This window comes from Mangifera indica, chromosome 17 (assembly GCF_011075055.1).
Source record: "Mangifera indica cultivar Alphonso chromosome 17, CATAS_Mindica_2.1, whole genome shotgun sequence".
NCBI lineage: Eukaryota > Viridiplantae > Streptophyta > Magnoliopsida > Sapindales > Anacardiaceae > Mangifera > Mangifera indica.
In genome coordinates, this window is record NC_058153.1 from 2,309,420 (window position 1) to 2,322,347 (window position 12,928).

A 12,928-nucleotide genomic window follows, 5' to 3' on the forward strand; every position below is an offset into this window, starting at 1 on the left:
AAAATTAAAATTTATATACTCCGTTTGGTCGCTTTCCATGGATAGTCCGCCTCCGCTGCTGACTCTGTCTTTTATGACAATTTTTATATAAATTTATTAAATATAAATTATGATAATAATTTTTAAATGTGAAAACAATCTATGAATAAAAAGGGAGTCCTCAAAAGCTAAAAATTCCCACACGCAAGAAGGAAAACGAGGTTGCACTTTTTGCTAGGAATCATGACAGGCAGGCCAATTGAGATAAGCCAGCTGTTGAAATATCTTACATTTGTCATTTCATCCACGTGTTATGATCTAATTTGGCATATATCAGTTTTAAAGCACGTGGCAGAATCTCACATCTCAAACGGCTGCAATAATAGATCATCAAGACGTTAACCCACCAAGAAATATTTTAAGATTTGTATTTGAATATATTTTCATTTTAATAATAAATATGAACAGAAAGTCTTATTGACCGTGGAATAGTGATAATACGGCTGCATTTTGAATAAAAATTTTAATGGTCAATTCAATGGTATGGATTGCATTCACTGATTTTAAAATTGGGTTGGTGGTAGATTCGATTATTTCATTCACAAATTAGTTGGTTCAATTAGATAATTAATTAATTTAATTTATTATTAAATGATTTGATTTAATAAATTTATCAAAATTTAAATAAATTAATACTTATATATAAATCATATCAAATTATATATTAGATTATAAATTAATTAGTGAAACTGATTAGTTCAATTTGATGTTCACAACACTGATTGCAATGTTAAGAAGTTAAATAACTTATTTTATATTATAACGTTTTTCAACCTCTTTACGTGCCTTAATTAAATCCTCCCATCCCTGTCAACGGTGATGTCTCGCAGATTTTCCCCATATATGAACGGATTCTAGACTTGTGAATTTCAACGGGCAACTTGTCGTTTGACCCTAATACTTCGCAACGACTAGTCATCCTCTTAATGGAATTGGGCTTCTGGGATGTAATGAAAATTAATCTGCGAAATCACATCATTTGGGGCGATAATTATGTACGTCATGCAAAAAATTCAACTTAAAACGCTGAAAGTCATGAGCCCTCAGTTGCGAGCACGACAAGGCAATGTCCCAGTGCAGCACGACAAGGCAATGTCCTAGTGCAGCACGCACAAAATAGAAGCAATATGTCAGCAGCTCTTGAGCGGGATATGGGCTCGTGCGGGGTGGCATGAGGCGAAACCATGTCTGGGGTATTTTGGCTGTGTAAATATTTAACATATGATGGGCATTTATGATTTCACACAAGAAACTGAAAAATAGGCACAAAACCAAAGCATTGGCGGACAGGTGCGCAACACTCAGACAAGGCGCGGGGGCCGTGCGCTTACCAGGTAGATGGGCCATGCGCAAGCACTCAGACAGGTCGCGCAGCACTCGCGCGATCCATCCAGACAAGTTGCGACAAACACACATGCGGACAACAAGCCATGCAATGTTTATAGGCTGAATTTTCCTTACCTATCTGTGCAGCATCCCTGATGTGTTGTCTCAAGGATCAACCTTGCTTGCATTCACATTTTGGTTAAAAGATCATTGGTTTCATCCTATCTTGGACTCATTGAAGGAATGGCTCTAACACTTGACCAAATGTATGTAAGTTTGATCTAATCCCCCCTTCAGTATGCTACCACAACAATATGACGCATGCCTAGTGGCTGAAATATACCCAACTATAAATATTGTATCTATAAACTCAATTACCACACGCACTTACTTTTAATCGGCTCATTATTCGTATCTGTCCAAAAACCTATTACATCTCTCAGCCTGAGCCTGTGACACTGTCCCATGCAGACAAGCCGGGCACATAGGCAGACTTGGCCCAGGCAGGAAAAACATAGTTAGGGCCTTTGCACTTTTGGGAGACCTAAAGGCCCAATACTAGTCATTTTTTGAGCCCCAGACTAATACCCAAGACATCGACCAAGTCAACAAACGTGGGAAAGTGAAAGTTGCGCAAGAAAACACTCATGAAGCCAAAATATTGCACACCAAGCAGGGAATGTGGGCAAGAAAACATGGCCGGATAATTCTTCAAGGCAAGTGTCCATTATATAATTAGTGCCTTAGATAATGCCTAGTGGTTGGGGGATGTCAATGTGAAAGGTAGTGGAGAAGAGTGGAGAATTGAGAGTAACCTCTCCCTGCAACAAGCCATTTTTGTAATCCCTTTTTAGAAATAAAAGGTTCGGATATTTCCTGTATATTGAGTGCTCAATTTCTACATTTTCTTTGTCAAGCAACACAGCCAATCCAAGCTTTACAGTTTGTCAGCAAACCTTTACGAAGAAATTGTCTAGAGGTATCTAAAATATCTAAAAAATTCAAGGACTTGTAAAATTTGTCTTATACAGTTAACAAGGTCAATTATGTATTTTCTTAGCTAGAAATTTCTCATGTTTGGGTCTACATAAAAGGTTAATCGTATATTATTTGTATCAAATCGGAACAAGCACAATAAAATAATAAAACTCTCATTTTCAATATTCTTTTGTATACTACTTTCTATTGTGTACTGGTGATAGGGAACATTGTAAATGAACTACTAAATATTTCAACAGCAACACTTGTAACTTTCTAGTTTATCCATAGTTATGAGCCTAACATACATCGAAAATAAACTCAATATATGTATCTCTGGTCCTTATATTTGAGTATTGTTCAGACATATCAGCATCTTTTGTGAATAGTGATTATAATTGAAGCTTCGCCACATTTTTTGGTACAGGCAACTACTATCCAGAAGTGAATATTAAAAACATGATTAATAGAAAGAAAATCATCGCAGAAAGCAGAGCTAAACCTTTAAACCCAAATCCTGCAAAGAAGAGAGATGGATAACAGAAATAACTCACCTAGGGAGCAAATTCAGCATCCTCTAGTTAAATTAAAATTATGGGGCGAAACGTGTCACAGCAGGCACCAGTGGTCTAGTGGTAGAATAGTACCCTGCCACGGTACAGACCCGGGTTCGATTCCCGGCTGGTGCAAACAATATTTTTCCTTTTTTCAATAATTGCCAAAAGAACCTGATTCAATACAGTGAATCTGGATTTGGGCTTCAGGACACCTAACGTCGATGACCAAGCGTGGACTCCCACCTAGAGGCGTCAATTGGATGGGCTGGCCCGTGGCCTGACTCAAAGCCCGCTAAAATAGCTCAGCTTGATATTGTAGTATGTCAAGTCTAGCTGAGAGGACTATAGGGTGAGACACAAGGCTTATGGGTCAATCTAGCTTATCACTGTTTGCATCTTTTGAAAATAAAAATTAATTTTTTATTAAAATAAATGTAAATAATAACAGGCTGGCCCATTAAAGCCTGGCCTAACCTAATATATATAGGATCGGACTATAGATCTTATACATCTCATGAGCTCGATAGACATTGTTGGCACCAATTTATTCTATGGACACCTCTATTTCCATCCAACATCAATATATTTAAGTTTGGCTCATTTTTGGGTGTCCAATAGACTTATTCTCACCCAAAATTTATTATATTTTTAAATTGGTATTCATTAATTATTAAACACACAAATATTTATTATAAACTATTAAAATTAACGAAACTAATTAAATTATAAAGATAAAATTATCATTTCATATAACGTATTCTAACCAAACCCAAAGTCTTGGTTGGCTCATTCCGGAGGTAATAAAGGCCCTTCAACAGATTGCACATTCATTTAACTTTAATTTTCCCCCTTTCTAGGCTATAAGGGTCCCTTCAAGGAGTAACAGTTGAACTAAAGTCATGATATGAGCCCAACTACTACAATTAAGCAAAACATAGGATATAAATCAGAACCTTAGTTCCAAAGATCACCATGGAAAAGTAAGCTTCAGAAATCAATAAATTTCAATAATTATGAAGCGGAAACTCATCCAAGGTAGATTAAATTGCATGTAATAGATTATGTGTCAATTCAAGAACTATACATGTTCGTGGGTTGAAATTTTAGATTAGGGACCAATATAATGATAACCCTGGGTGTGTCTTGGTAGAGATGGGGTGAAATTGTCATACTGCAAAGGTAAAGGGTGTTAATTATAGTTATCAATATCTTATGATACACAATATATATAATATAATATGATACAAGTAAAAAATGATATAGATTATGAGGTATATTAAATTAATACGATATAATGAATATATCATACGATACAATATGTATCATATAATATGATACATATTACTGATATGGATTGATATACTTTTTTTAGAAAAAATGATGATATAATAGAAATGTATATAAGAAATTATAAAATTTTAAAAGCGTTTGTGATATTTTTCAAAATATTGATATGTTAATTATAATTTTTTATTATTTTATTTTTTAAAAATTATAACATTCAATACGATATTTAATATATGATATAAAAAATTAAGTTTTTTATATACAATACGATATATAATTCGATTATCATGGTGTCAACTTGAGAAGAAAAAGCGGAAACCCTAATTATAGGGTTGCGACTGTCAATTTTTAGAGTTAAAAGGAAGCAAGAGGAATTTGCCTATAATGGTATATACTCATTAAACAAGTGTTCAATATACACTATCAGTCTAATATAATTAAGGTTTGCACATATAAATAAAAAAATTTATATTATAATTATTAGTATTTTGTGTCACATAATTTAGAATATGAGTAGATACAAATTTACATAGTATCATATTGTAGGGTGGATTGATTTGTAGACGACGGCGTTTGAGCACCTCGATGAAATCTAACACTACTGCACTCGTTTTTCATTATGCGCCCCGCGACCTCGCCATTAACAGATATTTTCACCCAACCCTTCCAACTCGCTTGGAAGATTTTCATTTCTCTCCTTGTCTCTTTCTCACTCCTCTATATCTTATTGGGAAGGAGATATGGCTACACTGCCCTCTAGACACTTTTCAATGTGCCACCTTTACATATTCTCTTTTCCCCCATTCCCTATATCATCCAGCTTTTAGGCTGCTCTTTTCAGTGTAGGTACTTCTCTGAGCTGAAAGCTTCTTCCTCTTGGCACACATATTGGGTTTCTCTTTCTCCACTCTCTTCCTGCTTTCATCCTTTCTTTCAAATTTTGAGCTCTGTTAAAATACTAATACACATTAGCTATGACTTGGGATGATGTAGTGGATGAGTCTACGCGTAACCTAACGCACCCGACTCGCTCGCTTTGGCCCAGCAACACACGTCCCCACTTCAGGCGTACCTACAACGATGGCTTCTCTGATCTCAACTACAATCACTCTTCCTCTTTGAACTTTCCCACCCACCCATCTCCGTCTAGACGCCCCCGTTTCAACCAAAATGAACCCGGCCGTTCTACACGTGCTCGTGGCCTTGATCGAGGACGTGGGCGTGGACGTGGACACCGCCGCAACTCATTTTTGGGTGGCCCAAACCCAAACTCATTTGATATTTCTGACAAGTTTGAGGAAGTAGAGCTAACAGACAATGATCAAGGTAAAGCAATCAACTTTGATGCATACGAGGATATACCGGTGGAGGCTAGCGGCTCAAACATACCGAAACCGGTGCCGAGTTTTGATGAGATTGATTTATCTGAATCTTTGAAGCGAAATATTGAGAGGTGCAAGTATGTGAAGCCAACGCCCATACAGCGTCACGCCATACCAATAGCCATTGCTGGCCGTGACTTGATGGCGTGTGCGCAGACAGGGTCGGGAAAAACGGCTGCGTTTTGTTTTCCGATTATTAGCGGGATTATGAGAGCGAGAGACCGACTTAAACAGGCCGCGCTTGGTGATGGTGGTGGGGCCAGAGTTGCTTACCCGACTGCTCTTATTTTATCTCCTACCAGAGAGTTGTCTTGTCAGGTGGATTTGATTTCGGGGAAATTTTCTTTTTAATAATTAATGTTAAACACATTTGGATTTGGGTTTTCCTTTTTCTTATTCCTGTTTTTATTTTCATTTTCTTTGATCAGATACACGATGAGGCCAGCAAGTTTGCTCACCGTACAGGAGTCAGGATTGTGGTGGCTTATGGGGGGGCCTCCATTGTTCAACAGGTTTGTGGCTTCTCTATGCACGTTATATTAGCATTATGGTGATTAAGATTTAAGGGTTCTTGTGTACAAATTTCATGCTATTATTATTGAGGCAATGATCACTTCTTTAGCTATTTATTGAGCGCTGATACTTGTTCTTTTCACCATGACGAAGTTGATGAATATTCTAATCCCTTCATCGTTTCAGTCAGTTTGCACTTTTCATGATTGTTATTAGGATTTTGCACGTTCTCAATAGTTCTGGCCTTAGATAACAAAGCATAAAGTTAAAATTAAATGATGCTAATGTCCCTTTAATGTTTTTCATGATGCAGTTTCATAATTTGGAGAAGGGTGTTGATATTTTAGTTGCTACTCCTGGACGATTGGTGGATATGATTGAGAGAGGAAGAGTTTCTCTTAAAATGATCAAGTATCTTGCTTTAGATGAGGCTGACAGAATGTTGGACATGGGATTTGAGCATCAGATAAGGAAGATCGTAGAGCAAATGGACATGCCTCCTCCTGAGGCAAGACAGACTTTGCTTTTCAGTGCTACATTTCCTGACGAGATTCAGGTCAATTGATTCCTGCCATTATTTCACCATTCCTTTTGGGTGCTCATAATGCTTTTCACATTGTTGAAGCATATTCGTTCTCTTTTAATTAATGTTTGCCAACAGAAAACTATTCATCCCATTTGACATGCAATTACATTTCGATTACATACATGGTGATTTTAAAATTAGGTTTATGAAATGACTATGTATAACCTTGTAACACACTGTTTTATTTTATTTTCTTTTAACATTCTTAACAAATTTGTGCAATTTCTTTGAAGATTATTCTAAAAGTATATGTTAGGTCTGACCTAATATGATGGGCTTCAAGGCATCTGAATATATATTTTTTATTCTCCATGAGTTTACACTGTACTTATGAGCTTGATTTCTTTCCATTTTGGTTTCTTTGATATTTAAACATTGGCCTAAAGTGCTATGACTTTTATCTGTATGATTTAAGCTGTTGCGAAATTTAATGTACAAGTTATGTTAGTAGCTAACTTTCGAAATAGAGATAGATAGGAGTTGATTATCTTTTGCATCGAAGTCGTGGAATTTTTTTTTTTAATTTTAGAACTTTCATTATCTATCTTAGGCCTTAAGATCATATAAGTTGTGTAGTCATACATCTTCACATTTGAAAGCTAGATGTAATTGATCCAAACATTGTCACTTCAGCTGTTTAGAATGGATTCTCTTGTATCTCACTTCTTTATTTTACTTTGCAGAGACTGGCATCTGATTTCCTTTCGGATTATATATTTCTAACTGTTGGAAAGGTTGGTTCTAGCACTGATTTGATAGCACAAAGAGTTGAATTGGTTCAGGATTTAGACAAAAGAATCCATCTTTTGGATCTTCTTTGTTCTCAAAAGCCCAATGAAACTCGTTACAAGGTATCTACATTTGAATTTGTCATATAGCAAACTAGAGGATCATAATTGATATTATTTTCAGTTTGTTGATTTACATAACTCTGACCAATTGGATGTTGCAGCCATCATTAACTCTTGTATTTGTGGAGACAAAGAGAGGAGCAGATGCATTAGAGCGATGGTTATTGAAGAAGGGTTTTCCAGCTATAGCAATACATGGCGACAAAATACAATGGGTACAAATTCTTCTCTCGCTTTCTTTTTCATTTTTGACATTTTAGTTTTGTTTAAAATATGACCTTCATGGACCCCAGGGGTTGGCCTAGTGGTGAAGGGTGTCATTTGCAAACATTTAGGGTTCGAGTAACCAAGCGAGATGTACCACAATAAAGTTTACCTCTGATTTGTTTAGTCTGTAGTTACAGGTTTAGGTGGTTGCGCACCCCTTAGATTTACCGTAAGGGTTCCCTAAGTTAACAATATATATATATATATACACACACACACACACTCCATGAATTTGAAGTTGCGTTCTTGCTCTGTTTGCTGATGTTGGCTTAGTGCCATTTTCTTTTCCTTGTATCTTCGCTTATCTTTTTATAAGTTTCTCCATCAGTGGTATAGTTTATATTGTACTGCAGTTGAAAAATACTAAATATTGAGGGCTATGGTAATACTCTGATGTTTAAAGAACAATAATAAACTATAACTTTCTTCAGTACAGTTCCTCCTATAAATCCCATGTCGATGTTCATTATTTCTCCTTGGAAGGACCAACAGTTAATTAGATTATCACAGTATGGGCTGATTTCACCATATGCTTGGTTTTGTTTTGTAATACAAACTTGTTAATCTTGAAGGAGAGGGAGCGAGCACTCAAGTCTTTCAAAAGTGGCGCCACTCCAATTTTGGTGGCAACAGATGTTGCAGCACGAGGTCTTGACATACCACACATTGCCCATGTGATCAATTTCGACTTGCCTAAAGCGATAGACGACTATGTTCACAGGATAGGCCGCACTGGCCGTGCTGGTAATTCTGGCCTGGCCACTGCATTCTTCAGTGACAAGAACCTGCCACTAGCAAAGCCACTCGCTGAACTAATGCACGAGGCAAACCAGGAAGTTCCTTCTTGGCTAACTGAGTATTCCCAGAATTCTTCTGGCACAGTTCATGGTTACAGCCAGTGTGGATATAGCAACAAATTTGGTGGCTATGACTTCCGAAAAAGTTCCCATTCTTCTAGCACCACTGTTGGTTACCCTGAGTATTATGGCGCTGATAATTCCACTAATGGTGCTGAAAATTTTTCTACTGATAATGGTGGATGGTACTCTGTTGATTCAAATGCTGATTATTATACTGGTCCAGCTGATTCAGATGGTTGGTATTAGCGTATCTAGACAACTAGTTTTACATTTTGCAGCGCTCTAGAGGGATGCTTTAATATTTTAAGTTTTTTTTTTTTTTTTAAATTTTCATAGATGTTAAGTTAGACCTGCAGAAGCTTATTTTGTGGGCTGTTAGTTCTGCCACTGGCTTTGCAACAAGGATGCTTGGTTTTTACAACATTTTCTTGGTTTCAATTTTCTTTCACCGTTTATCTTGCAATTTATGTATGCATCCTGTAAAAAAATTCTGGTGATTGTTACAGAATTTAGCATTATTGAATGAGCATGAAGTAATTTATTATAATTAGGTAAGGGGTTGATTTTTTCATTAATAATTTATCAATGTTTATTGAGATTAACTATATAATTAGGAAACTTAATCACAAAAAAACATGAGTTTTTTTCAAGAAAAGTTATTTCTTGGAATAAATATTAAAATTTAAATTTAAAATTATAAAATGTGAATTATAATTATAGTAAATATTAAATTTGATATTAATATTAAGAGTGATTATATATTTAAATGATTTTAAATTAATAATAAAATAATATTTAATAAAAACTCATCAACGTGTTTATATTTATGAGTTATTGATTGAAGGGATGTTTTAAACTTTTGAATATTATGTTATGCCATCATAAAAATATTTAGTTTGTTAAATTTATAAGCAATATTATATGCATATTTTTTTTAATAAAATTATATATTCTTATTTTAGATATATAAATATGTACATACATATTTATATATGTTATTATATAATTAAGTAATTTTAAATTAAAGATAAAATAATATCTAATTATATGATGACATATATAAGTGTATACATATTTGTGAACCTAAAATAAGTATACATAGTATTACTTATATTTTTTATACGTAATTTATGTATATAAATAATATATTATTATGTGATTAAATATTATTATATCTTTAATTCAAAATTATCAAATTATATGATAATACGTTATCTATATATTCAAATTATATATAAAAAATATGTATATATAATTTTATTATAAATTTATTCATTAAAATAAATAAATTCCTAGAGAGAAAATATAAAAGAATTAGTTCGGTTAATTTTTTATTACAAAAAATTATAAAAATAGATTATCAATAAAATTATTAGATATAAAAATTTATAAATATAAATAATTATTATATTTAATTAGAGATTATAAAAAATTACTAGAATATTATTTTTATCATAAAATAATTAAAAATTAAAATTAAAATTATATGAATAATATATATTATTAAAATTTTTTATTTTCTAATAATAATTTTTTACTCTCTGATCTGTAACCAAACGCTTGTTATATGTTACTACTTTCAGTCTTTCACAGGATTTATCTGTAAATTTAATATTAAAGTTTCTCAGATTAAACTAAATATAAATATTACTTGAGTTAAAACATCCTAATTATCTTGAAGAAGAAGAAACAAACCCTACCCCAATTCAGCAAGATGCAGACCGCTTAAAATATCCTTCTCAGCACAACCATCTTTCAATCACCCTTAACATACGCTGCGGCTTCGGGCTTTCATTTTCATCTGTATCATGGAGGAGGTTACAGAAGGAGTTAACAACATCAACTTGAGCACAGATTCAATCAAGAGGAATCGGATTCAAGTCTCAAACACTAAGAAGCCCCTGTTTTTTTACGTTAATCTCGCTAAGGTGTGTATAATTTAAATATAATAATTTTATCTTTATGATTGATAATGTTTTTACTCGATTGGGTTTTTTATGTTGTAAGAAATTTCTCAGCATTTAGATTTTAGCCATGCTCAGTTGTAAGCTTTTGATTTGATTGGCCTGCTTGTTTTGTAAGTTTGAGCGATTAATGGAAAGAAATTCGACATGGGATTAAATTTCTCTTTGTTTTTAGATCTTTCTCTTGAGAGATTTAGGGTTTTACCTTTTCTAGGGTATGGGTGTATCTAATTGATGATATGATAGGTTGTGTATCTAATATCCAGTTTGTAGGTTTAATTTTTGTGTTTAAATTTATAATTTTTTAAATATCTGGTTGCAGAGATACATGCAGCAGCACAATGAGGTGGAACTCTCCGCCCTTGGAATGGGTAACTACTTTATTAGTCACTATGTGCATTGGTTGTTTACTCTTCGATATGCTTATGCGAACATTTTATCCCTCTCATCTTCTTATCACTTGGCACTTCTTTACTATTCTACATTGATGTGGTTTTCTCTTAGGTTAAATTAAGTTTGTTAAATAAATTTTGTTTTGAAATAATTTTAAGTTTATTTTTTGCTCTAAATTGTTGTGACCTTATTAGTTTTTATGTTGGCATAACCAGTGCTTGAACATAAAATATTTTCTATCTGCAGCCATTGCCACAGTTGTCACTGTTGCGGAAATTCTGAAAAACAATGGTTTGGCTGTTGAGAAGAGTATGATTATCTGTTTCCCTATATTGTACATATTCTTAGTCCAGCTATCAAATCTTGATTTCTGTACTTATTGGCATGAACTCTTTGCAGAGATCATGACCTCAACAGTTGATATGAGGGATGAATCAAGAGTGCGATCTGTCCAAAAAGCCAAGGTAATTAATGCAATATTTGTCTTCGCTTCTGTTTGATTACTTTATGGTTTGTAAATTCTAAGCATGCAATTAAAAATCATGCAGTTAAGATACTCCCTGAGTTGATGTTCTGAGTTTTGATTAATGATCCGCTTATTCCTTATCCAAGAATACTCTAATATTTCTTTGTGATTTAGTGTCACACTGTCACTCAGTATTCACATGTTGGGATATTACTTAAATATAATATATTTGGTGTTCTTGTGTCATCAGTGGCATTTTCCTTCCACAGTATTTATGCTGGCAATTTCAATGTTTATTTCATCCATAGTTAATATTGAACTTTGCTGTCAATATCTCCTTGAGAGTCTCATGTATGGAGTTATAAATTTTCCCTCTCAGATTGAGATAGTTCTGGAGAAGACTGCAAATTTCGATGAACTCATGGCAGCTGCTGCTGACGAGGCGGAAGCTAGAGATGCTGAAGAGCAGAGTTGAAAGGCAGTTATGTATTAGTATCTGGTTTGCTTTGGTTTTAATGCTCTAGTGCCATTGAAGGCACATGATTTGGTTAGTTTCTTGGTTGTGGGGTATTTTAGGTATTGTGGTCCCGATTAGTTTGGTTATTATGATGATTTATCTTAAGCACCTAGAAACACCATATGTTTACTACTTAAAATTCAATTATATTTAGTGATTCTTTTTTCTATTTTTCTTCTCCAACCTCACCAAGCTCATTCAATGTGCTGTTAGTGTGTTGATGGTGTAGGCAGCAGTTTTCTATAAGACTTACTTCATTCATCTTCCTTTATGTGCATTCAATTTATTCACTATTGATTTATTAATCTTCTTTGTTTACGAATCGATTAGGAAAACAATTAAGTGATCGAAGATCAGTAAACCCTTCTCACAGAAATGCAGGTCTAAGCAACACAAAAACCCAATAAACCAAGACAAAATTCTAAACAAGAGACAAACGCAATGTAAAATTCAAAAAGAAGAACAATCACATGAATGTACCAAGTCAGAAAATTAACATAATTATGGAAACTCAAACATATAACATAGAATCCTTTGTCGCAAACGTCAATGGATTTGCTATGACTTTAACCAAATTGCCTCTAAACAGGCCCTCGTAGCCATCACTCTCGAGAATAGCATTGAACACTTCACCTGTAGAATTCCCACATCTTCCAAACATCGAACGAGTCTTTATAGTCTCCGATGGAGCAATTACAGTGCGAGACACAGTGCCACTGATTTCCAATCTTAATTTGCAGTTTAAAGCCACCTTTCCGTTTCTACAACATTCTCTCCAACCTCCAGTACCTCGCGTAACACCAGCTTGTAAATTTGTTAGAACCATTATTAAAGAAAGCCTGAAACACTCTGCTGGGTTCTTCTGGTTAAAGCAACCGCTAGTCTATGCAGTGCACAGAATTACAGACGGCTGTCATGAACATAATATAGCCAAGAAGATTC

At 34.3% G+C, this 12,928-nt stretch overlaps 2 protein-coding genes and 1 non-coding gene across 4 annotated transcripts; all 3 read left to right on the forward strand.

The window, feature by feature from the left end:
• Nucleotides 1-2,961: 2,961 nt before the first annotated feature.
• On the forward strand, nucleotides 2,962-3,032 carry TRNAG-GCC. The gene has a single exon. It is a non-coding gene; the product is annotated as a tRNA-Gly (tRNA).
• A 1,849-nt stretch (nucleotides 3,033-4,881) lies between these two features.
• Nucleotides 4,882-9,067, forward strand: LOC123200398 (DEAD-box ATP-dependent RNA helicase 37-like). The gene is made up of 6 exons (XM_044615563.1): nucleotides 4,882-5,887; nucleotides 5,998-6,081; nucleotides 6,396-6,638; nucleotides 7,352-7,519; nucleotides 7,621-7,734; nucleotides 8,359-9,067. Exons 1-6 carry the CDS (start codon nucleotides 5,162-5,164, stop codon nucleotides 8,890-8,892), a joined length of 1,869 nt encoding a protein of 622 aa, XP_044471498.1. The 5' UTR covers nucleotides 4,882-5,161; the 3' UTR covers nucleotides 8,893-9,067.
• Nucleotides 9,068-10,296: 1,229 nt separating this feature from the next.
• Nucleotides 10,297-12,155, forward strand: LOC123200706 (uncharacterized protein At2g34160-like). 2 transcript variants are annotated; one of them, XM_044616045.1, is made up of 5 exons: nucleotides 10,305-10,574; nucleotides 10,933-10,981; nucleotides 11,250-11,312; nucleotides 11,403-11,467; nucleotides 11,849-12,155. In XM_044616045.1, exons 1-5 carry the CDS (start codon nucleotides 10,455-10,457, stop codon nucleotides 11,942-11,944), a joined length of 393 nt encoding a protein of 130 aa, XP_044471980.1. In that variant the 5' UTR covers nucleotides 10,305-10,454; the 3' UTR covers nucleotides 11,945-12,155. The 2 variants fall into 2 exon arrangements, with proteins under 2 accessions (XP_044471979.1, XP_044471980.1); XM_044616044.1 differs by having other exon boundaries at nucleotides 10,297-10,574; nucleotides 11,250-11,467.
• The last annotated feature ends 773 nt before the right edge of the window (nucleotides 12,156-12,928 follow it).

Coding starts and splice junctions, on each gene's coding strand:
- LOC123200398 (XM_044615563.1), top strand. CDS start 5,162: ATGACTTGGGATGATGTAGTGGATGAGTCTACGCGTAACCTAACGCAC. Junction 6,082..6,395: donor GGGCCTCCATTGTTCAACAG/GTTTGTGGCTTC, acceptor TTCATGATGCAG/TTTCATAATTTGGAGAAGGG. Junction 6,639..7,351: donor CATTTCCTGACGAGATTCAG/GTCAATTGATTC, acceptor TTTACTTTGCAG/AGACTGGCATCTGATTTCCT.
- LOC123200706 (XM_044616044.1), top strand. CDS start 10,455: ATGGAGGAGGTTACAGAAGGAGTTAACAACATCAACTTGAGCACAGAT. Junction 10,575..10,932: donor TTTACGTTAATCTCGCTAAG/GTGTGTATAATT, acceptor ATCTGGTTGCAG/AGATACATGCAGCAGCACAA. Junction 11,468..11,848: donor GATCTGTCCAAAAAGCCAAG/GTAATTAATGCA, acceptor TTTCCCTCTCAG/ATTGAGATAGTTCTGGAGAA.